The following is a 26,038-nucleotide window of genomic DNA, read 5'->3' as shown; positions in this document are numbered from 1 at the left end:
ATCTGGCCTCATTTTAACTTGCTGTACACGAATCTCCAAGGTATTTACAAACATGTTTAACAAAATTGTTATAATCTTTGCCATTAATATTTTCCTACGCTCTATAATAGAGCATTAGCATCGATGGCCATTAATTCAGGTAGACGATTAGGTGATCCCCTATGGAATTGATTACTAATATCATTTTCAATGGCAGCCTGCCTTCGTTCTTGATGTAACCAGTAGAGCATTTCTACTTTATCCCGCTTAATTTTATCCAAGTATGGTCGTCCCTATTGATTATAAATGAAAAATTGCTTGAATACGCTCTATAAATTGATCTTGAAACTAGGATAGGAATCAGTCGATGGAAATTGAAATTGATTCCATCGTATCTATTTCACCATCAATTACGTCAAAAATACCTGATAAGCAACAACATCTCCATATTTCGTTTCAATTTTTTGTACTGTGTCAGTGATTTGCGGCTCAATTTCTTGTAATGTCTAGATAAAATCAGGTATTAAAGTCTATCATTAGCTTAATTTGCCAAGATAGACCGATAAATAAATTCGCATATCCGGCGATCTATGGCTATATCGTTAATAATCGTGACTGATCAGTGCCAGACTTACATTATACAACTGGCTTCTTTCCTTTGCTTCAGTCAATCGATGTACTGAGGATCCTTTAGAACCTATACAAGATACGGTAGTGTTAATTCATTGTAAGGAAACTAAAACGATATACTGACTCATGTCAAGGATACAAACCAAAAGCCTTAGCTAATTGAAACTACCTTTTAGGAAGAAACGTTTTGGATCGGATGCTGTCCTTTCAAAAGCTTCCAATCGAGCAATAATACTTTCACGACGCAATATGATATCGGTAACTTCTTCCCAATCAATGACAACCTATTAAAGACAGTCATCCATATGATAAGCAATCATGCATCCTAAGGTATTTAAACTACATGGATTGGAAATGGGAAGCAATTAGCATCCTTTCCTTACTTTGCAACGATTAATACTGATCTAGTGTAATAGAAAATCAAAGTAACCTTTTCAAGATCTTTTCTAAATTTATCTGAGCTATATTTAAGTGCCATATCAATTCTATGTGCTTCCGGTAACCACAGCGATGTCCAAACATTGGATAGTCGGTCTTGTAGGCTTAAAGTTTTAGACGATTTGCTTAATCTCGTCTATTCCGTAAAAGTTGCAAATTTTCAAAAATTCCTTATAAGTTCACAGTATGGCATTACTTAAACCTCAATATGAAACTTACTGGATCTCTTCTCGCCCTATAAGCGGAAAGTTTACCGTCTTTATCAGATTGAGGAACTGGCTCAACTAGAATAATTCAAAAAATATCATAGTATTAAATTTCAGACTTTGTGAATCAAGAACAGCATTCCTTTCTTTCCACATTGTGCATAGCGAAAGCAAAGCTTGAAATTAACATTAACCTTGATTATATAACCCTCTATCTATAATCGGCATGTTTTATCCTTCTATGTAGAATATTTTTACAAACGTAACAAACGAAGCTAAATAAAACTCACGTTTCTTTAAAGTATTGTAATCCTGGCTCTCCATTGCTATATTATCATATGGTAATCGATGGAAGGTTTAATAATGATACAAATGCATTATAAAATATTCAGACTTAGATTCTTACCATCAACGTCAGGATCCTGTCCTAAACCGCCTAAAGCAACTGTGTTAACATTCCAGTATCCAGATTCGTATACTGATTTCAGATTGAGTGCATTCTGTAATTTCTCTTGATGAATTCTAATAAAATATTTAGTAATAAAAAGAGATTCCTTAAAGTATCTGCAAGTATTACTCGTTCTAGTAAATAGACTTTAAGGTGTAAATATAAGCTAGCAATTTTATAAACTCTATGGTTGCCAAAGTATTAATATTAAAATTGATGCAGGATTTTCATACAGTAACTCAATAGTGACATTGATAATTTTATTCGCAGTAAGATTGACTACTCGGTGGAAACAATCTAGTTACTGTCATGTTCGAAATTTTGGTCAAATATATCTACATAGTCATTAAACGAATTTTAAATATGTACGTTAGGATATCGAACACTATTAGAAACTAAATACTCAAAAACGCACCTTTGCTAACTCAAACTGAAAGTAAGTATACGAATATGAATGCTACTTGTGCTAATGGCACATCCTAAACTCTTGCTACTAATCTATTCTTAAACCTGTCATTAATAAATCACAGAATTTGATTACTAATTATGCTGTCGCCTTTGTCAAGCTTATAACAATGATAATGTAGCCTTAGCTACTGTTAATTATAATTAAATAATCTATTCCTTAATAAAATGATTAGGCCTACCTCTGTCTTTCGAGTTCTTCTGGATCGGGTTGACATCTTTTATCCTCTTCATCGCTATCTTCATCATCCGAATTATAAAAATGAAATAAAACTGATAGAAAATCCGATTCCTATATCATCAAAAATAGAAACCAATGGATTTATTCTCGTGCTATAAGTTAATAAACAAATTTATTAAGATTAGGTTATTTCAAGTACCTGTTGAGATAAATATTTAACGTAATCACCAGAGCTGATGTGAGATTTCCATGCTGCAAGCCATGAGGCATAAGCTCGTAATTCCTTGTTCTGATTCGATCTCTAAAAGTAGGCGGAAATCAATAATAATAAAGTAATCCACTATTGACCAAGGGGTAAAAATTTCACAAATATCTATCGATAGACATCGTTATCATTACAGTTGGATCGGCTTTAAGAATATCTTTCATGTTCATTCGTTGTTCCAGCAAGCGATCCCTAGTGCAAATATATTCAGAGCATTTTATTATGATAGAAAACAGAGTAGAAAAAACTAATATAATATTATTATAGGTTAATTTTTGTAAGTCTCAAAGCTTGATCGTTGTTGGTAGTACTTTAAACCAACCGTTTTGCCCACATTTCTGCCGTATGCCTCCCAAAATGTTTCTTATTCGACTGTAAACCTCTGTTAATGATTCTATGCCTAGGTTTTTGCTTTAATGTTGCTGATATCATGAAATCAGATAAATTGATACTTTCCGGGCATGGTTCAAGATTATCGCCCTGAAGTAATGATAATGATAAATGTAATCGAACCCTTAGTAAAACCTTTCACAGACGCTAATATGTAAATAGGATACGATTAAGTACATAAATTTATCTTCCAGTAGCTGTTCGAATAGCCATCTCATTCATGAAAACTTATTACCTGATCAAAAATTAAATGATCTCTATCAATAGATTTCATGACTTCTTCATAAACACTCTTCACTTCTTCTCCAACAAAAAGATTACGATCCAGCCATGTGACAGTTTTATTATCGATCTACACCGTGCAATTAATTGATGTTCATTTTTAGATCTTATTAACCCTTATTTTATCTTCAATCTATCTCATCTACCTCGCTTGTCATATCGTTATAAATCGTTGGTACACATTCCAGAGTTAAAGACGTATTTGAAACTCGATTTGAAACTCGTACGTCAGCTAATCGAACTGTAGACTAAATTACAAAGAAATTAAAAGTATGTATAAGTTAGTAGACTAGAATGGCGAATATTCCAACGAACAGTGTTCTATTCTAATGGGCAGTTTCTTAGATACGGCTCTCACTTTATCGAATAATTTCATTTGGAATACTGCAGGTTGAGGAACTTCCTAAGCATTACACGGAATGAAAGATTGTATTTAAGGAATCGGGCTTTCAATCAATGATCAAATGCAAATTTAGCGATATTAACCTGGAAATTATCGACAGCGGTCTCAGTTTGAGTTTCACTATCATCAGCTTCATCTTCTTCAATAACTTCTTGAAGTCTTAAATAGAAGGATAAAAGGAGTTTAATTTTGCATCTCTTAATGCTAGCCAGCACGAAATCAATCCATTAAGATAAGCCAGAAACGAAATTTATCAAATTAAGTTTATCGATCCATTTCGATAAATTAAAACGAAAACCAAACAACTCCTCTTACTTAAATGCATAAGTTGCGTCTATAAGACCTTCTTGTAAATTTTCATCGACATCAGCTAATGAATGACGTTTTGGAGACGGCAATAAACTCTCCAAAACTGGACTTTGAATACTGCTCGAACGCCGACTTGATGATGATTTCAGTCTTGAATCCAGAGATTTTAAATTAAGATCAAGCAAAGCAGCAGCAACACTACTTCGGCGAGCTCCCATCGGTGTTTTGGATTTAATTTCTCTTGTATCTAAAACTGAACTGACTTTCTTAACCGGAATTTCAACTTTAACCTTCTCAGTTTTAGTTCTTTTCGTAGTTTGGACATAAGTTTTTACTAAAGCCTTCGGTATTTTAATTAGAAGAAAGTATTAGTGTAGGGTTAATAGATGTCGCTACAATCGAGAAACGAATGAATTCTTTCGTGAATTCCAATTTATTTTCATCACGTCTATTTATTTAACGGTACCTACCTGAAGAAGCGGAGGTAGTTCTGCATCTTCATCTTTAATATCAACTAAAGCTGACTAAAAATTATCAACATGACCAAATCATAGCGTAAATGAGACGATATAGGTCTAAATACTCTCTGATCTATAAGCCTTAAGGACGCATTCCTGACAAGAGTAGAGTTATATAAAATGATATACATACCTCAACGTTATGCGTCGCAGTTAATCTCCTCAGATCTTCTGCAATATATTCGCGAGTTCCAAATCTGTAAAGGTAAGATGACAATTGAATCATTCTAGAATGATCTAGCAATAAATGGCAGGCTATGTATAGATTAACCTGGACTGATAATCCTCTTCAGATGAAGTTGCATTTTTATTTTCACTGTCATAAATGCCGATCAGCTGTTGAAATAGAAGAATATTAAAATCCTGTTAGGCTACTGATTAAAACTATCCTAGTATGGTAGCTATCCGCATCGATCCCAATTCTTATCTTACATCAAGTTGATCAACACTAGTAGTTTTAGTAATTGTACCGCCTGGATATATTTCTGGACCTAGATTAAAATTTATTGGGATATCCAATAAGCAAAATTGATTTATTCTTGATTATTGTAATAATGCAATCCAGTATAGTTACTATACTTTACCAAGACGCCGAACTTCATCCCCATCTAAGCCACATTCAGTAGCAAAATCTTCAGTATTCCCTCGATTTAGCTTTGGCATAGATTCGCAACGCTATTAAAAGTAAAGTAACATTTCCCACAGAATAATATTATGATACAACAAAAATATATATTGCATATCATTTTACTCTAGATGTTAAATATAAACAGCAAGATAATCATTATCTCAACAATATATTCAACAAATATTAGCAAGAAAGTTCTATTTACCCGAAGACCGAAATTGGTGAATGGCTCGATTTCCTCACTGAAGGTACTATAAATCAACATCGTAAAAATTGAATGGACCATCAGCAGGTGCATTGATCTTATTTCAGAATTCTTACATAAAGACTTTTCGTGCATATCGTAGTTAGTACTACTACTTTATAAGAAGGATAATCAGCGAAGACTACATCTTTTAGTTTATATTGATTGGTATCATGGAAAAATCAAATCGCTCTGAAGATATTCTAATCTTTGATACCTGACAATAAAAGAGAATATTATTGCCTCTAAATATCTTAAGTATCACAGTTATTGGATGCAAATCTTAAACTGAAATGGATTGATTTATGTATAGTCTAGTTAATAATTCTAGATGTTATCAAATCTACCAGTACTATATGTATCTTTGTTATATAATCCTGGATATTAAAGGATTAAATAGATTCGTCTTTATGAGATACTCTAGAATTACTCAGGTAACAAAGTTATTGATAACATTTAGGCAAGGCCTTCCAGTACAATCGATTACTACATGAATTAAATTTAGAGCATCAAGTAAAGTTACCTCTCTTGCCCCGCCTCATTCATTTCACTTTCATTGTAAACATCTATTCCTGTATTGCTTTGCTCGGCTGTGATTGAAAATACTTTTAGAATGGTGATGGTAGAATTGCGCCTAGAAACTATAACTTACACTCAACAATTCCATAGAGTGCCGATAATTCATCATAATGTTGATAATGCTTGGGAATTGAAGGCATCTTTGATTTAAGCTACAATAAATCATGCGGTTTGTGTTAATATTATATTTTTAATCCTGGTGCACATTCATATAAACTGTATAGGCTAATACAGTAAAATTAGAAGTAATTTCATTTTACAGCTTCCGTACCTCATTTACTTCTGCTTCTATCGACTTTTCCAAGTGAAAATCTCTTCGTTCTAGCTATAGTTTATATGGAAAGTATTAGATGGACATTGTAAGCTAAGAGCTAATAGTAATATCTCACGAACAGCATGTTATCTCCGGCAATCAAAATTCTACGGAATAAATTATGCAATACTTTAGTAAATCCTCGCTCTCTCTTCACTTTCTCATTGTTGATGTTGGCGCTAAACAGACTTTGCTCTGCTTTCATTTCAGCCAGAATAACACGACGAAGAGCTAAGACGTTAAATCTGAGAATAAATTGCAAGAAATTTAATTTTTTCTTCACAGACATTATGAGGATTTAATAAACTTCAAATCTGCTTTAGCGACTGCTATAGTGTAGTTTGCATATATCATTAAATTTAGATCAACCTCTTATGTGCCTCAATTGCTAATTGGGCCTGTAAACGGCTTGAATTAGCAGCTGCACTGAAAACGCCACGTTTGTTTAAAGTCTCTGCGCTGTCCAAGTACTTATGGAATAATTCCTCTGCTGTAATAATAATATTCATCATAATTCGCCTATTTATTAAAATATAAAATCATTAAGGTAGGAGCCAACGGAATGAGTTTTAAATTTATCCAGAGTTCACCTTTTTAACTGGAAATTGCTTTCTTCATCCTAACATTAAGTAGAGATAAATTAGCTATTAATTATATTTTGTACTACTTAAAACTCTCTAACATAATTCGCTTTTGATGAATTTATGGAGAAATTTATAAAGAAGCTACATACTAAATAAGGGTCATGTGCGACATCTTGTAAATCCGGCCATATATTACTAATTTCTCCAGTAATAACGGTAACCTGCAATTGTCAAATAAGCAAAATTCTTTAAAATAATGCTGATTCGTGATCAAAAATATAAAATAATCACAAGAGTACAATTTTCATAAAATCACTTTAGTTTATGTAATCAATTGTATCTTACGAATTCTTGCTGGTTATTGACAGTTAAATATTCAAGAACTCCTTTCGGTCGAATTCGAGGGCGAAGAATTTGAAGAAAATTATTCAAACTTGCCGGCAGGGATACCAAGGCATCCTGGATATGAAGTGAAATGAAGTTAAAAGTTTTATCCATATTATTGTCTTTATGCAATAAACATTTCACTGGAATTCTAACCTGGATTGGGGTCAGCGTTCTTTCATGTTGTAATTCGGCTGCAATATCATCTAGTTATGATACGATAATTGCAAAATATTGCTCATTCCACATGATATCACTTAAAAATTATCTCATGACTAAGTGATGACTACAGAATTAGTTTTATCGTAAACAATCAGCATAGTCTAAGAAATTAGTAATTGGTAATTGCTTCAACTGATTATAAGAATTGGTATTCTACCACGAACCTGAGTCGTTCCCAGTTGCAAATAAACTAATCGGTCCAGCAGCGGTAATAAATTTGTCCTGAAAATCTTTCTAAATTGATCAATAACACGGTGGAAATTAAAAATGCGCGTCAAGTAATAATGTAGCCGTGATATCTAACCCAATCTGTCATTAATTTACAAGTTAAGCAAGTTGAAATTTTGCTATTATTAAAGTAAGAAATTTAAGAGAAGCGTTGAAAGCAGGCGACTAAAAAAGAATTATCTTGTTTGCATTATCTATCTTGTGATTGAATTAGAAAGTGCCAGGTTGAGAATGTACTTACTTCGGAAATATCGAAATTTTCAAGGGGATATAGCTTGTCTAGACCCTCCATTGGTGATAAATACGTAATACAATAAATTTCTACAAACTATTAAAGCTTGATTTGGACTAGCCACCCAATGTTAATTGCCAAACTGATTGTAGTAGATGAATCAGCCCTGTCTAAGGTGAAATTAGCTAGAGTAATGTTGTCTTATGGATCATTTCCAGCTTGAATATACAAACCCATGAAATTTTCAGTGATCCCTTGTAACAGAAATTCGATCTAACCCAAAATGTTACTTGTAGGATACTATCGTGAAATGAAATACAATTCGATCCCACTTAACGCTTTTAATCTTGGCATAGTATGTGCCAGTATGAAATTCTATCTCTAAGGTGTAATCAATTCCTTCTAACAGCTGATTTGGCTTCTAGAATTGGGTAATATAGTTGGACTTTGTTTAAATTACAGCCTAAAAAATGCCTGGATTGATGGTATCATAGCAACAATGGACATTGAATATGGGCATGCGCGTATCCAACACCACGTCAATCTTCATATTATATCTAGTACACTGTCGCTTCCATAGTATACGGTATAGGAAATATTATAATAATGGATATATATAAGTTACACTACTTTTGTGCACAATTGCAATGTAGCACCCTAGTGGTATATCTCAGAAAGGTGATATGATGTTCGATTATGTTTCCTGATCGATGCAGCATATAGGCTGGACCATTTAGCAATAATTTAATTTAGGTTCTCCATTATGCAATGACCATCGATAATACTATATAGTAGAACTTTACTTTAATTTTAATGTAGCATCTTCTAGCGAAGATATAAAAGAATTTAATCTATCTTAGGAATACGGATTATTGGTGAAATGTTTATTTACATTATGATTATAATTTATAATATTATCTATAATAAAGATTATAATTATTTTTTTCTTACTGCATTCGACGCAGACTAGCAATAGCAGTGGGAGACAATTTGCAGCTATTTACGCTTGCCATCCACTCTTTTACTCACACTCTTCGGCCACTTGCGACATGGACTACTACAGTATCTTGATCATTGTGTTGGGGATAATCCAACTTGTTGTCATCATCGTCTTGCTTACCGCGGAATCCAATGGCTTCTTTTCTTCTACATGATCGTCGTACTTGGGATAGGATCCGATGCCTTCTCCATTTCAACAGGTCGTTGTCGAACTACCATGCAATCCGATGGCTTCTCCGATCCAACATGTCATGGTCGTACTTAGGATAGAATCCGATGGTTTGCTTCTTTCTTCTTCTTTCCTATAAGTCATCATCGAATTGCGTTTCTACGGTATAATCCTTAATCCTTATCCTATTGATAAATTGAAATGGATATAAGTATGTACACCAGATCGTTTCCTCTATTTTTCAATTCATTAATAAGGATTCATTAAATTTATTAATCACTATCCGTGAACGTAAATTGTCTTCATGTATAGAACAGTACTGCAATTTAGAAGTCGTCATCGAATTGCGTTTCTACAGTATAATCCTTAATCCTTATCCTATTGATAAATTGAAATGGATACAAGAATATACGCCAGATCATTTCTTCTATTTTTGATTCCTTAATAATAATTAATTATAATTACTAATCACTATCCGTGAACGCAAATTATCTTCATGTATGGAACAGTACCGCACTTCCATAAAGACAAATATTAATAATTTAATAATTATAATTTTTATTATAGATCTTAATGTAAAGCATAGAACCGATTGATTCGGACTAATGCCCTAACTATAGAAGGCAAGTAATATACAAATTGGACTATATCAATTTTAGAGCAGCAATTTTACAGATTACATTGCAAGTTATGCTACTGTTGCACACAATTGCAATGTAATACCCTAGTGGTATATCCGAGAAAGCTGCTATGAGATTCGATAAGTTTCCTGATCGTTACAGCATATAGTAGAATCTAATCTTTCTTAGGAAATATACAATATTAGATCTTAAAGTAGACTATAGAACCACCTGATCTAAACTATTGCCCTAGCCATGCTAGGCAAATAATATAAAAATTGAATTGCATCAATTATAGAGCAGCAATTTTGCAGACTATGTTGCCAGTTACGCTGTTCTCGTATGCAATTGTAATACAGTACTCTAGTGTTATGTCCAAGAAAGCTGAAACGATATTCGATATGTTTCTTGATCGATGTCGAGTATAGACCAGACCAATTAGCCTTAATTCAATTAAATTTCTCAATTACGCAATACCTATCGATGATGCAACCCTACTTTAATTTTAATTTAGTATTTTCTAGCAGCAGAAACTAACCTTTCTAAGGCATATACCAGTCACGGTACGAACTACCGTGAAGAAATAGATATCTAAATTTGGTTAATATAATATAGTGATATTATATTACAACTAGTCACTTACAATAGGAATTACTCTAATTATAAATGTGTTACAGTAAATTTATTGCTGTGCTGTAATGTGTACTGAAATGATTCTGTGAATGGACATATTGTAGTCCGACTGTGAAAAACTAGTTGTAGATGTTCTCACCCAAGTATTTTTATTAGATGACTTGTGAATGTTAGCTGCTGTAGAAGGGTATATAAACCCGTCAGATAGTTGAATAAAGCAGTTCTCAATTGTCTAGTTGAGTTGAACGTAGAATCAAAGGCGTCTAAATTCTTGTGAGTAGGAATACTGAATCCCGGAGACTATAGTAATTTAGAGATTTGTTTCACGTTATCCTTGTCACGAAGCTGGTTTATGACAATACCGTAATATATTAGAACCTACATATGATGAATTAGTTGTTACTATTCTATTTTAACTAAAGTTAAAATGACAATAGTTTCTAATTTGATTTATATTTCAAATTATCTATATAAGCTCTTATTGGCTAATGTTCAATATTGTAATAATCAAAGCTAATAAACTTTCACAGGTAAATTGTTACAGACTGACTACACGGCTAACCAAGTAGGATCTCTCAAATACAAAGTCAGTAAAATACTCTAAGCACGTACTTACCGAATATTTTATCAGTAGATATTATATTACCTATAATATTTTGAAATCTTGCAAAAGTGATTTGGCTTTATTGCATGCAATATTAAGTCAATTACATGCCCATTCAGAATACTTGATTACTCTATTAATTCTATAACAGGTGGACAATTTATTAGTTTTATGGTCTTAAATACTTTATAGCTGTTCTCAGCTATCATCAACATCAAATCTGAAGCCTTTCCTTCCTTTGGTACTCAAGAATAATTAGAAACTCAATATTTGAGGCCCTTTGACGTTGACGGTTTGAAATACCAATAGCTATTAAAAAGTATCGCAGTACTACAGTATGAAATGAACTGCAAAGCAGCCTGAAATAATCTAAAGCGAATGCAAAAGCTATCAATTTTCTCAAACTAAAGTCAACTGACTTTGGTATCTTTTCAACTAATACAATATCGTCCAGAATTGTCCATAGTTGCGTACTTTTTTCGCAAATTTAGTCTCATTGTAACAACTAAGCTATTTCATGATAGAATACCGTATATTTTCGTACATTTATCATAGTATAAAGAAAACGCTATAATTACAACTAAATAAATTTAATCATCTAAACACTTAAGGGCTGTAAAACAATTGAATATAGTAGCTAATCCTATTAAAATAGTCTTTAGACTGTAATACGAATTGGAATGTATCAGTAACTAATAAATAGAGTATGTTACGATTCGGTTACTTATAGTTCCTATCAAGGAGCTATGATATTGCTACAACTTACTCTTATTAAAATGTGGTTGCATTAAATACAATATAGGTAGAAAGAAATGCAACATCTGCAAATTATAGGCTGTCAGTATTGCTAATATAAGCGAACTGGAGAATTATTCTTGCTAAGAAATAAATTTTATCAATCGAAGTAATATTGCATATAACATAGCATAACCTATCATTATAGGTCTATTTACTAATTCTTAATTATTCATGATTTTCAACTTTTTTATGACTATCATTATAACGGATGTTGAAAATTAAATACTTTGTTGAAAATTAAATACTTAGAAATATTACATGAAAAAATGAACATTACATGATGCAATTTGCCGTTGAATGATCTATAATCACTGTTCTTCCATTGCAGCCGATTTCCAGATTCTTAATGATCCCTGTTGGCGTAGTAGTACATGGTCTAGACAAAACAACGGATCAAAATTTAAATAACCAAAATTCAGAATATGTTTGTTGGTGATTGAAAGTATTGCTATTCATCTTTAAAATATACAATAACTTCTGTTTGTTAGCCTAGATTAACGCAGCCATTTTGCTATCTGCTGACCTTGTATATATAAAGGTATTGATCAAAGGTCTGCACGCATCCACCACGATCTTCACGCACTCTTTCAACACATTTCTTGATATCTACCTTGCGGCAATCATCATAACTTCTCATGCAAGTATCGACAGCTAATAATACTCCAGTTCTTCCTATACCATTGCTGTAATAGAATAGATATTGTTCTTCAGCGTCGGATGAATTATTACTCTACCATAAAAGTGCAAAAGTTGGGAAAAATAAACTTACTTGCAATGTACAACTAAAGGACTGTCAAGTTCTTTCAATTCCTCTCTAATATTTAATAGTAAGTTAACAGTTGATTCTTCATCGGAAGGGAAATTATCTGCTGGCCACTTTGTGTACCAGTAATGCTTAATATAGATTGATTCTCTCTAATGAATGAGTAAAAGATTAGCGATTATTCACAACTTTTAAGCCTAATCATCACTTCCAAATCGGCTGGAGATTTTAGTTTTCTTTAAACTCTATACTACCTTATTGTTTTGTAGATTAAGTGTAGAAATGATATAGGTATCGTAGATTACTCTATCGTGCAAGGTAATCAAGAATGAATCCGCCTTGATACTGGCACCAACTTCATCATCCAGTGGCCAATATTGACTACATTGGGACTACATTAAACATCGAACATCAGACATTACAAAAAACATGTTTTACTCATTCAAAAGTGGTTATCCATAGAATTAAAACTAATAATTGTTCAATTGATCTACTTTGTATATGAGAATAATACCCTGAAGCTCTCTCAATACTACTTAAAGACCATAATCTAACATTAAATTATACCATTCGAGGAAAAAGTAAATAATACTACGTTAGGCAAGAGAGCTCGCAATAATCAAAATATTATGCGTACTGTGATAAGGGCAAAAAAGAATACAGTATAATGCAACAAATTTGCAGCTATATAAAAGAAATGCTGAATTAATTTATTGTAACATCTCGCGCGAAGTAAGATCATCAACCCAATCAATACAATTCCAGCAATACCGTATTTCTTGTTTGGCAATTATCGTTTCTTGTCTGAAATTTATTACAATATTTAAGCTAGATGCGATCAATAGAGTACGGTAGGCTAGGTAACTTTTGAGGGTGTTGATCAAGCGGAAGGACTTTACTATTTTGATACCGTCATACTCTATGTGATAAAGGGTAATAATGCTGACACTATTTTACTGGCCCGTTACTAATTTAAGCGATTCCGTATTTATTCATACACTCTTCTTGTTGACTTATCATCATATTTTAGTCTATATTTTATCCACTTTTATAGCATGCTTCTATTATCTGATCTATTCATAATTCTCAGATATAGTTAGTATGCTAAATAACATTAAACTTGAATGGTGCAACCAAACTATGGGTTTAACCCATTTTGGGGGCAAATATTTGTGCTTGTTCACGATCACTCAGGTCGCCTTATCTCTCTGTAGCGAGTTAAAGTAAGTTCTAAAGAAACAGATTCTAAAGTAAAATATTTTCTACAAGAGAACAGACTTACCGATCCATTAATATCTAATGCCGTAGCCATTAGAATTACTTTAACGTTATTCTCCCAAATCATCCGCCAAAAGTCTGTAACAGTATTAGTTAACGGAGCTTGAGTAGCGATATAAGATCTTGGTTTTCCTAGATATCCCTGTTATGACACGATAGTTATAATTAAGATTATTCCCGAGTAAATTAAGTAACTAATTAAGATACAGTTAGTAGAAAAGTATACAAAAGTCCTTACTTACTCTGACGTAATTAGCATTTATGTACTCAGACGTAACATCGCCAAGAATAGGTCTTAAATTTACTCTCGATAGCTTATCTTAATGAGGAAAAAGAGTAAAATTGAAAGGTAATTGGAAATAATTATAATTATCTAGTTAACGTATGTATAGCTAAAAAATCCAGCTTTTTTCTTCTAGTATTGTGGAAAAGTTGTAATGGTATAAAAGAATAGCTAATAATACTATTTAGCAGTTTTTATATCCTTTCGTTAAATCTATATCCTCCAACAATTATTCTTATCCAATCATAGATTAGAATTCAAGTGCAATTAACAATGTAAGAATATTAAATAGAGCACATTTACAGAATAGGAAAGGCTAATTTTAATGTTATTATTAGCATTAATTATAATTCGATATTTTACTAAGCCATATATGAGTAAAACTTAACGGATAGATCACCGTATGTCTAAATTCGATATGAAATAAGATTTAGCCTTACTAGGAACGACATTAATGAACCGATTTTTCCTTTCGATATTGGCTGGTAATTCTGCATTGGACGATACCATAGTAGGAATTTCCTAACCATAAATAAAATTATACAGTGAGCAAGATAATATTATCTATTTTATAGGCAGTAGCTACGATTAAAATCAACTAAAAAGTAAATATGAGCAATGTTATAGTGCTAGTCTTGACAATAAAAGCATTATTTTATATCTCTTTTGTATCATGTATCGATAGATTATACATAATAATAGTTGCCACGAAACATAAAGTAATGATCATACATCATAAACTAGTAAAAGCTAAGCATTCCTATTCACCTATAGGTACTACTTCAAATAAGTATACTAATGTAGTCGCAAATAATTAATCTGTAACCAAATAAATGACCTACATCAAATTCTAATCGAAGGGCACTCCCAGATCGTAATCGCTCAGCTAGCACGCTTTTGTCCATTTGAGAATTGGTCTGACTTGATCTCTAGACCAAAAATTACATTTGTATTTATCAATTTAAAGGCAATCGATCAAAAGGTCAATAAGAGAATAAAATGAAGCAGGTGTAAAGGAAATCAGCTTACATTAGTTTCATACAGCTCCAAGTTAGGATTTAAATAGCCAAGATCATCATAGTTTTGCTCGTGATCGATAAGTACCGTTCTGAAGGATCGATTTAAGTTATGATGGCCTGATTGCAACTATAGTAACAAGTCTATTGAGCATCCAATCATTTTTACGATAGTTACAAGGTAACATAAGCGATTTAATTTGGCTTAGACATAGCCTGTAATTGTATCGGAAGCAAGGCCTTACCCAATACAAGAATGCAATAAGTAAGATTGCCGCTGCAAAAGCAGACAAAGTAACTGCAATCACCACTCCATCCGCTACCCGATTTGAGAGTATCAAGGAAACTTGTAAAAGCTATCGATAAAATAAATCAGAAGGTATGAAGACAGCTTTTCCAATCTTTAGATTCATGATATAATTAATGATGATATTAATTTATAATATATCTCAGCTATACCTTATATTTTAAGCTATTGATTATAGGTAATATCATGATCAGCAATGCTAACTATATTTATATCCGTATGCTCATCCAGTTCATTCATGAAATTACCATTATACATTAGTAATTAAAGGTAACAAGTAGACAAAAATTAGGCTTGCAAAACAGATTCTATCTAGACGTCTATGATAATATTTCATATTCGCTGCCGATGGCACTTATTGAGTCCATTATGATGATAATGACTGAGCATTATACTTTAATGATTTTTAGCGGCAATACCTATATTTGTTGTAAGCATTGATCTTGTGATCGAGTTTAAAGAAGAGTTCAGGTCATGATTGCTAAATGCAAACTACTCTTAAAATATTAATAATTGGCTTATTTGAAACTTAAAAATCCACATGTCAAGATAACGACTAAATTATCGTCATTGCGAACTCTAGTGCTTAAATACTACAGCATCATGTCTACTATATTGCTTGATGGGGATTATCTTCAATTTAGAGGAATAATCGACAAATCATCATGGCAGCGCATCATAATGAAGAATGATCAATATATTACTATTAAGTTAATAGGAGAGATTGTATCTGATGTACATAATATATTTTGTATTCGCTACAGATGGCATGTTAGTGTGCCCCAAAATTACGACAATAACTAAACATTGCACTTCCATGATTTGTATAGGCAGTAACTAAATTTACTGCAATTGGTCTTATGATCAATTTGTAAAGCAGTTTAAATCATTATTAATAAAATGCAAGCTATCATCAAAGCATCAATAATAAAGCACTATTGCAACGACTAATCATAGTCATTGCAAACTATTCTGGTTAGCTACTACAGAATCATATCTGTTAGATTGGCTTATTGGAATTATCTTCAACTTAGAAGGATGATTAATTAATTACCATGGCAGAGGATACAAACTGGAGCTAGAAATTGCTGGCGCATCTATCATTGCTGCAATAACTAATCTTCCTTACCTTGCCCGAAAAAGCTGGTCCAAGTAATGCGTCATTTCTATCCTGGAATAATTTTAATAACCAATTTCCGATAAATTTTGTTAATGTAGGGTTTACACTTCTTGCAGCAAAATCATTGGTGATATAAAAATTAACAATAACTTCATCATTTCCTGCACGTTGATTTGTTGTAGCGATTCGTGATATATTCATAATGATAACACTTTCATTACTAAACGTTTCATTAAAGTTATCATTCAGATATGCTGCAATATTGTCTTTAAATTCTTGTTTATTGGCCTCAAATGTTTCTAAATTCATGGCTAATCGAATGGAAACATAGATGGGTAAAAATGATGGTAAGTTGGGGTATTCCGTAATTGTAATTTCAGTAGCTGGCGGACTAGGGATGACCGATGAAACTGGCATTTCTTCTTCGACAGCTGATGATGATATTCCAATCTCTGCTGTTTCTGTTGAAAGCACCGCTGAAGAAGGATAAGGAAAAGACATAAAGATCTAGCTTGAAACTAGCAGAAGGAACAGAATTCTTTGAAACTGCTTAAGAATCAAAGGTAAAAATATATACTGAGGCGTTCGAGCTATTTATGTTATCCAAGTAAACTTATAATTAAAAAAAAATTTATATACAAATTACCGACAGCAATTATATAAGCTCAATTACTGATGATATGCTGTAGAAAACCTATAGATCTAGCTTCAAATTAGCAGAAGAAGTAGAATTTTTGATATACTGCAGAAGAAATTGAAAATAAAAATATATGCTGCGACATTCATACTATTACGTTATCACAAAAACTTGTTATTAAGCAACAAATATCTAGATTGTCAACAGCGATTACATACTCGCCATGTCAGATATTATACCGTAAAAATAGTGGCTACCTACTTGTTGGCTTTGGAATAAATGTTGTAGTCGTGGCTTGATTCATGCCTGTAGTTGTAGTAACTAGCATAGCCAAAATAAAAAGAATGAAGCTTAAAATAACTGCATAAAAAATAAAGATACAACGCCTGCAATTTAAAGAATGTTGAGGAAAGAAAGCGGATCATAGGCAGAACAGTGTATTCCTAGTGGCGAAAAATTTACGGTCACAATTTAATCCCCATGAAGAAAATGTAAAAGTGGCTTTAGTTTATCTACTGTGCTTGCAATTGACGTTATGAATATTATTTGTATCGAGCTATCAAATTCCTAATGAATTTGATTTCCTTGACTAGTATAAAGCAGTTAAAAATAATGGCTAAAGAGAATAAAGGTGCAGCTGTGATAATTTAATAAATCTGATCGAAGGGAAGCAAATCGTAGACAATATATTTCTAGTAATTGGAAAATTTACAGCCGCAATACTATAAGAGAATATGCATAAGTTGGTCTTTATAAATTAAATGCAAAAGTGGCATTTGTCTATCTGATATTCTAGCAATTGCACTATAGATATTATCTTCAAAGGAAATAAGAGTCTTCATCTTCAATTTTGGTTGCCATGTACTTAGTAAAAGGTGTAAAGAAGCTAAGCCATGTTATATACCATGGAAAACAATCTAATTGAATCATTTCTCTTACGGTACTCTGGCTAGTAGTTACAGTTAGTTAGGTTTGCGATAATTGCCGCCACTTACATAAAAGAATAGCGTAGGCATTGATATAAAAATATTAATTTAAATAGCTATTTACGTTAATAAATATCGGAAATAGTGTCATAAATAGCAATTAAAACCGCAATATACTGGGTATATCGAAAATCTTATTATCATTCCATCTCATCAGAAATCGTCCGTTAATTCTAAAAGCTTACTTGTCGTGAGAGAAGTTCCATCAACCGTTGCAGTTGTAGTTTCCAATTCCGAATCAAAAGTGGTAAGCATCAGAAGGGGAGATTGAGAATTGGATATCGAGACAACTAAAGATAGTGAGATAAATTTCATTCTGTAGTCATCGAACTATAAATAAGCGTATAACTATTTGACTGTATCTACTATCATTATAATCCGTTATTTACTTATAGAACCTTGGTAAATTTTACAATAATCATTTTATTACTTTCATTCTATAGTCATTAAACAATAAATAATCGCATAACTATGGACTGTAACCACTATTATCATAATCCATTATTTATTAATAGAACCCTAGTAAATCTTGCGATCCTTTTACCACTACAGCAATCTTCTACAGAATTGCAAAAATATAGCCTTCACTTGCCCAAATTACCATTACGGAAAGTAATTGCAATAACATGTGAAACTGAGGTTTGCAGTTAAGACCAAAAATTAAACTTTCTTCAATTGCATCTACCCTTTTGCCGTGTAATAATTATAATTTAAGCTCAACTACAGTGGATACATCATAAAATGGTTTAATTACCATTCCATAAAACTTAAAGCTATTATTCTCCTGAACTATTATCATGCCGGCTTAACATCCTTAGTATACAAAAATAGCTAAAAAATGCGATATCAATACTGTCCTATCTCAGAAGCCATGCGTAACTTTGCTTCTTTTTTTACCATGATTCCCATCATTTAATTGACTTAATGAACTAGGTATAAACGTCATCAGAAAATATCATCTTTCCTAATACTAAGGGTATAGTAATTGATACAGTAGATATTAATCAGTTTGATATTGCAAAGACTGGTATATAATGGTGCTACCGGATATTTATTAAATTGTTCAGAAAACTCATTGATGTAAATTATCATTATCGAATACTGCGTATTTAATAATCGATACTCTAGGCTTCTAAGAATTTAAAATAAACGCTGGTATATATGTACTAACTTAGTATTCTGATTGCGACAACTATTGGAGTACCAGTATCCCTATCAGAAGTTAGGGGGTAATTAATAACGTAAAGTAAGCATATGACATTTACTGAACAAGAACCAGTCGTACATTGCTGTGGAAATCTATCAGATTCGCATTTATGATCAATACAATAATTAGAAATGCTATAAGTATTTATCTAAAATAAATTTAATACTGTGCAATATGAAAAATTTTATGCGGTATAACAATTTTGGAAGGCTGCTTTGTATAGTAAGTTGAGAATAAAGAAGCAGAAATTAAGATCTAACGTGAACACTTACCTAAATAACTATACTATCATGAGTGATAATTATATCTAGATATATATTAACAAGATGCTAATTCAATATGGGTGACAAAAGTAATTCTTACGGTATTCATTTCACCTGATATTATAATGAAAATCCAATAATATGAATGATTCTGCATTTTCATCTATGTTCTTAGGAGTAAGTAAATTTCGACATCCAAATCGATGCCCTTGACACTATGAAAATGCTAGGATTACCACACTAACCATTAAAATAATAACTGCATAAATTACTAAAGTCCAAGTTTCTAATTACGGAAGGTTTGTAAAATTATAAATGGAAATTTTAACGTGCAGCTGTTTGGTATACATATGCAAATTTATTTTTGGGTGGAGTCGGTCTATATGGATTGTGCTAAGCTTAATGAGAATTCTTTTAATATAGCGAATGAATCATTGCATCGGTAAGGTCAACATTATTCTGTATTTACTAGAAGCCAAAATTTACATTGCTGTATACTAGTTATTATTTTATTGAGTTTCTATAATACCCAAGATCATTTGTAATCCATTCAAAGAATTGTCCTTTAACAGTTTTACTTTCAATATATTTTCATAATGTACAGGAGAAGATATTTTTACAAAATTTATATTCATATTTTTCTAATTTTTTATTTTATTTTATAAGCATGTACATACGCATTGACTAACGACATATAGACGGCAAATTTTAATTTTAATATTTACTTTTTCAATTGAGCATTGACTAACATATGCTACAACCAGGTGGTTACCGATGTCATCATCCATTTCTTCCTATTGGATGATATTAATTTGAAGCTCATAGCTGGCCAGTAGCCGTTATATCCATTTCTCGACTATAAATATGCTAGCAAGGACATACTAGCTGGGTTATTAATGTTATGATTTCGTGCAACCTTTTTGTTTGTACAAATCTTATGGAACAGTAGGTAAATTTCTTCATAGAATCCATAACACAACATAATCTTATTCCATTGTAGTTATTTAGCGATCATGTTCGGCCCTGAATCTGTAATTTCGATAATTAATTATGTAAGTAATTTCTTGTAACACCGAGCATAAGTTCATGAAATTTAATGCCTTTCCTAAAGTTTTTTGTTAAGTATTTACTAATGGAAATCGTGCGGAATCCGAGGGATATTAGCATAGTAGCTACTTATGTATATTAGCTAGCCAATTATTTTAGTTGCCTTAAGGTTGTTATAGCTTTAGCAACAGCCTTTAACGGGGAAGAATCTACATGCACATTCATATATCTTGCAACCCTTATCATTAAACCGATTATCTTACATTAACGTACAGTACATCATCTATAGTTTAATGAGTAATACGTTATCGAATATTAACTTTTATAAAATATTCTGAAATGATTAATGCCATTTAAACTTTGGTAAACCAGGAAATTAGATATAGCAATAGAGAATAGGTGATTGCATTTTAGAATTATTGGATCTTGTAAAGTTTATTAAACTGATAGATTTTACGCTGAAAGCTTATCGAATTGAATATGTGTCTCAGTTCTAAATTAATAATGATCTATGTTACTTTTGACAGATAGAAATAATGTTATTACTGAATATGGTAAGAACTTAGTCTACATGCATTTTACTGTTGTGTATTGAATCAGTACGTTAATATAAACGCCAGATTAGCTAAATTTTAATAATGTCGGTACAATTACTTTATTACAATGTAGACAACAGAAGAGTATAGCCACAAATATTTTTAATCCAGATTAAGTCTGAATAAGATAACGAATTAGTAGCATTCTAGATGTTTAAACACTTGTTGAAATTAAGTATTACTGCCTTCTTGGTATTTTCAATCCTACGCAAACTAACGCTCATTTGTGATATACCCAAGCCCTCGTACTGATATTTAGCTACCAACATATTGATGAACGTACTGTAAGTAATTAAGGGCTACTAAAATCAAGATATTCTTCATGAAGTGATAGGAATTTACGTACCAAAGGTTTGAAAATGATTAAAAGTAATAACATAATCCTATCCTGAAATGCTACAATCAGGCAAGATTAAATGAAATGAAGTGCAGTTAATACGAGTATCGTGAATTAAGGCTAATGAGGGCATGAAACTTCCTATTAGAAATAGACATTTGATTAATATGTATAAAACTGTACATGCTTGCGATATAATACAAGAGAATTAGCTGAATAATTATAAATCAAACATTTCCATCATTATGATTTCATTATCATTCTGATAATGAAAGCAAGCTTAGAGGTAAACAGTCATGACAGGAATTCATCCCTATGGAATTTCTCAGATAAAGCTTTTGCGAAAACTTTTTGCAATTAGGAACCAGCAGCTTCCAAATGTTATATTTATCAGCTGAAAGTGATGAGTTAAGCCCTTTTTGATTATCATTAGGGAACAAATTTAGTCAAATATGCGATACATCTCCATATTATCATTACAGATATTTTTCGATAAAGATCTCAAAAACGAGTAAATACGGAAACTCAAGTTACAGTAATAAAATCTATAGTATTGGAAAACTGGAGTACTATTGCGGCTTGACCTGAAATAAATTGGGAAAAGTAGATTAATACCGCTAATCATTTAAATATACATGAAACAATTGAATTATTGGCTGATAGCATAAATAGATTAGATTATAGCTACGAGTAATTTTAATTCCAATTTCTAGGAAGAATAAATCTTCTATTGGCGTTTCACATGCATCTGATTTAAAGGAAACAGTAGAAACGAAGCAATTTAAATTGAATAATTCCTATATCATTATGAAGAGAATCAACAGTAGATCCTCTAAATATATACTATTAAAGGTTCTATTTTTTATATTTTTCAACCGATCCATTTTCGGACATTAAAGAAAATGAGGCCAATGGAGAGAAAAGAATTATCTTCTAAACTGTGGTAACGTATCGTTCCGATCGAATATTTACTTTTATTCCAACTAATTTGAATAAGCCTTTGCGAATTGGAGCATTGGAGCAGCTGTATATTATGGGATTAATAGCACAATTAGAAAAGGCCAACATGATTGCCACAAAAGTCCCGATGTGAGGCTGATAAAATACATCAAAGTAACTTATCATCATTAGAGTATATAGAGGTGTCCAACAAATATATAGGGTGCCGACGATAGCCAGAAATAAAAGGACTAACTTAATGTCCTTATCGGAGGTTTTATGAGTACGAATAGAATCTGACAGTGAAGACGAAGAAATCATATTTTGCTTATTAATTTGATGGACTTGTCGACATGCAGTACGAAATATTAATGAATATAATAATAGCATAATAAATGCTGGTATCACATAGTTAATCATCAAAAATGATGCTAAATAAACTCTTTCTTGGATTAATGATCGATTAATATCATAGGAGCATATACCAAAAGGAAGATCATGATGTGTTCGCCACAACATAATGGGTAGTAAACTGATGAGTAATGGCTGTATCCACACAAAGAGTAAAATAATGATCAGCGATTTCTTGGTCATGAGTCTAGGATGATGATAGGGATGACAAATAGCTATATAGCGATCAAAACTGATGGCGCATAAATTAAGTATAGATACCATCACTAAGCCAATGCTTAAGCAGTAATGGATAGCACACCATTCTTTAATAAACGGCCAATAGCCAAGCAAGGCTTGGATAGGGTAAACTGCAATGATGAGAGTTGCAAAGAGGAAATCAACAACACACTGATTGACTACCAAGTAGTTAGTATTATTATGCAGCCGACGATATCCAACAATCGTAGCGATAACTAAGGAATTGCAGATGACACTAAGAACAACAATACTTATTTGGATTGCCAGACTTGTAATGCCAAGAGGTGTTATTTCTTCATAATTTTCATCTGGTATGTGATTGGAGCCGTTATAGATAGTAATATTCGGATTATGACTAAAAGAGAAGCAAAAAAACAAAATTTTACAATGAGGAAAGAATTAGCTAAGGGTTAAAGATGCAAGCAAGATTGATATGCTATTTGTTTTTTTTTCAGTTCATAACTTGCTTAAATATTCTAAGTTTATCTAGCCATGCTTTATTTAGCCTTGCTTTTAAAGACAAGGGCTACCAATTTAAGGAAATATTAATGAGTATAGATTGCTAATTTTGTGGCTCAGTCAATTAGGAATGGTAGATTATAATTGTATTTGTTTTCCGATACCAATTCACCATGAATGTCAATTTCTGCAGTACAATTATCATATCAAATATCTCTAAAGATTGAAATGTATTGGTCCAATAAACCGAATTAATTTAATTTCCTAGTATGGAAATTGAATTCCGGTAATGATTCTGGATACAATAATGTAAACATGCTATTTCGGAGTCTTAGAACAAGATAATTACAAATTTTTGAAAACCCTTCAAATATACGAGCACAGTGCATACTTTTAAGTGTGAAGTTATTAATCGTGAGTTTCTTTTGTTTAGTCTATGAAAAGGAAAATCTATTTTTCGACTTTTCATTACATCTCTATTCTCTTAATAAATTTTTATTTTATGCTAATAAAACGATTAATATTTTTAAGTTATTTAAGATGCTCGATTGTGCTTGAAGTCATTTCGTCAAGGCCATGAGTATATTACAATTTTATTGGAAAAAGACGTAATTTTCATTTATAGTCAGTAAACTTATTCAAACAAACTGTAGAAATATTAACACTCCGCTTTAGTTTTCATGTAATAGATTCAAATAAATTGCTAATTCTATTATAAATGTTTAAAAATTGATTGGAGGTGATGATAATTAATAGGTCTACCGTTCCATAAGTAAACTAGATCAACATTTATACCGGTTGTCGCTTGTCACCTTAAATCTTTATCGCCTGTTTTTACTGGATGATATAAACAAAACACGATTAAGATAACAGGGATAAGAACCGAAGCTTCAGCTCGCTCTTTTGTTACTTAAAGCGAAAAAAATTTTTAGTCATCGGAATTTCGGATTGAAAGTACAGCAAATTGCTCTATCAGCTACAAAGATTGACAAACAAATGACCACTCTTTATACATTGTTAAACTTATATCGGTAGTATAATATCGCATTTGTCATGTAAGACTAGCTAATATTTAATAAATATATATAAGAAATTCGCTGACTAATTAATGCTCTATTATGCTACGCTAAATTTTGCTTCATAGGTTGATTTCTAATTCAATATTGACCTAAAGCGATAGCAATTACCTTTCATCCACGACTGATTCAAAGTGAATCATCTAATTACAGGAATGCTATTATTAATTTTAAATTGCAAGGCTGCAGATATAGATAAATTGGCATTTAATAATCTGGTCATTAATACACATAGTAATGCCTCCCAAGCATTTATTTCGCTTATTTTAAGTTCTATTTAAGTGAATTTTCATTGTTAGACGGATTTCATCTATCAAATAGCTATGATCTTCTATAATCTAACACTAACTATAACGAGCTAGTAATTTGTTAAAATAGATACTGATAGCGAAAATTTCGCTTTTTTTAGTTCAAATTAATGCCGCTATTGATTGCCGACTGGTTATTGAATCGCTATATAGAGTAAAAAATAGAATTAAAAATTTATCTGGAGTTGAATGTAAGGAATAGAATAAGTGGATTCTGGTTATTGTCGATTTGGACATTTCTCAAAAGTAAAAGAACTTGGAATAGTTGTATAGATCACAACATACATACTTTCCTATTTACTGCTAATTCAGTTAGTATAAATCATCGAAAGAAAGGCAATATCAATATTACAGATTTAAAGAAAGAACGTCAAGGTACAAGAATAGCTACAATGTAGAATTATAAAATTTTTGTAGATCAATGGATAAAAATTAAGTATATAAAAACTTATTGAATACTAGATAAGAATCAAATACATAAATGTCGATCAAGGTTCGACGGCTCTATCTTGGAGAATAGTAAAATTAAAGAAATCTGTTACTAATATAAAATAAATAATACATTCGATTAAAAATTCGATTGATAATGGAAGCTAGGGCAAAAATAGCTGTGAAAATACTGATGGAAATTTTTTTTTACAGGCAAACTGTGATATCAGTAAAATAAAGCATGTACTAATTATCTGTATGTAACATTGATCAAGAATGAATGGTATTCGGATAATAATTATATGAAGATTACGAATTATGAATAGATATAAATGATTTTTATGAATTGAATGTGTATTGTGTATCGAATACAAATCCTGATTAAGATAACCTAGGCAAAGAAAATAGAAAATTTTAATATGCACATGTAGTTAATGAGCTAAAAAAATTGGTGTGATCGTAGCCCTTGATTCATGGTCGTTGATACAGTATCAAAAAGAGGAAGTTATAAAATACAGATTGTTGTTGGTTATTATTACTATAGCATTCATGAAAAATTTGATCGAAAAATTGACGATTTAGCTG

General features: G+C 31.8%; 3 protein-coding genes across 3 annotated transcripts; all 3 read right to left on the bottom strand.

Annotated features, from left to right (window-relative positions):
• Window positions 1–101: 101 nt before the first annotated feature.
• On the bottom strand, window positions 102–7,988 carry TRIADDRAFT_60484 (uncharacterized protein; the record flags this gene model as incomplete). The annotated part of the gene is made up of 33 exons (XM_002116369.1): window positions 102–272; window positions 405–485; window positions 615–676; window positions 779–893; window positions 1,040–1,183; window positions 1,267–1,331; window positions 1,660–1,775; window positions 2,349–2,458; window positions 2,547–2,648; window positions 2,747–2,804; window positions 2,935–3,092; window positions 3,238–3,354; window positions 3,431–3,532; window positions 3,643–3,687; window positions 3,771–3,846; window positions 4,003–4,337; window positions 4,467–4,520; window positions 4,648–4,711; window positions 4,786–4,850; window positions 4,947–5,005; window positions 5,099–5,189; window positions 5,348–5,393; window positions 5,910–5,976; window positions 6,039–6,117; window positions 6,237–6,290; window positions 6,409–6,523; window positions 6,648–6,797; window positions 6,869–6,897; window positions 7,012–7,083; window positions 7,208–7,321; window positions 7,403–7,452; window positions 7,633–7,702; window positions 7,938–7,988. 33 exons carry the CDS (start codon window positions 7,986–7,988, stop codon window positions 102–104), a joined length of 3,087 nt encoding a protein of 1,028 aa, XP_002116405.1.
• A 4,071-nt stretch (window positions 7,989–12,059) lies between these two features.
• On the bottom strand, window positions 12,060–17,380 carry TRIADDRAFT_60483 (uncharacterized protein; the record flags this gene model as incomplete). The annotated part of the gene is made up of 11 exons (XM_002116368.1): window positions 12,060–12,104; window positions 12,275–12,434; window positions 12,521–12,666; window positions 12,769–12,906; window positions 13,797–13,934; window positions 14,035–14,111; window positions 14,516–14,597; window positions 14,918–15,004; window positions 15,337–15,447; window positions 16,528–16,994; window positions 17,374–17,380. 11 exons carry the CDS (start codon window positions 17,378–17,380, stop codon window positions 12,060–12,062), a joined length of 1,458 nt encoding a protein of 485 aa, XP_002116404.1.
• Window positions 17,381–22,524: 5,144 nt separating this feature from the next.
• On the bottom strand, window positions 22,525–24,859 carry TRIADDRAFT_60482 (uncharacterized protein; the record flags this gene model as incomplete). The annotated part of the gene is made up of 2 exons (XM_002116367.1): window positions 22,525–23,536; window positions 24,828–24,859. 2 exons carry the CDS (start codon window positions 24,857–24,859, stop codon window positions 22,525–22,527), a joined length of 1,044 nt encoding a protein of 347 aa, XP_002116403.1.
• Window positions 24,860–26,038: the final 1,179 nt, after the last annotated feature.

Source organism: Trichoplax adhaerens, genomic scaffold (assembly GCF_000150275.1).
Source record: "Trichoplax adhaerens TRIADscaffold_15 genomic scaffold, whole genome shotgun sequence".
Taxonomy (NCBI): domain Eukaryota; kingdom Metazoa; phylum Placozoa; class Uniplacotomia; order Trichoplacea; family Trichoplacidae; genus Trichoplax; species Trichoplax adhaerens.
The sequence above is the reverse complement of the archived record's forward strand: the minus strand, read 5'-3'. Positions and strand labels throughout refer to the sequence as shown.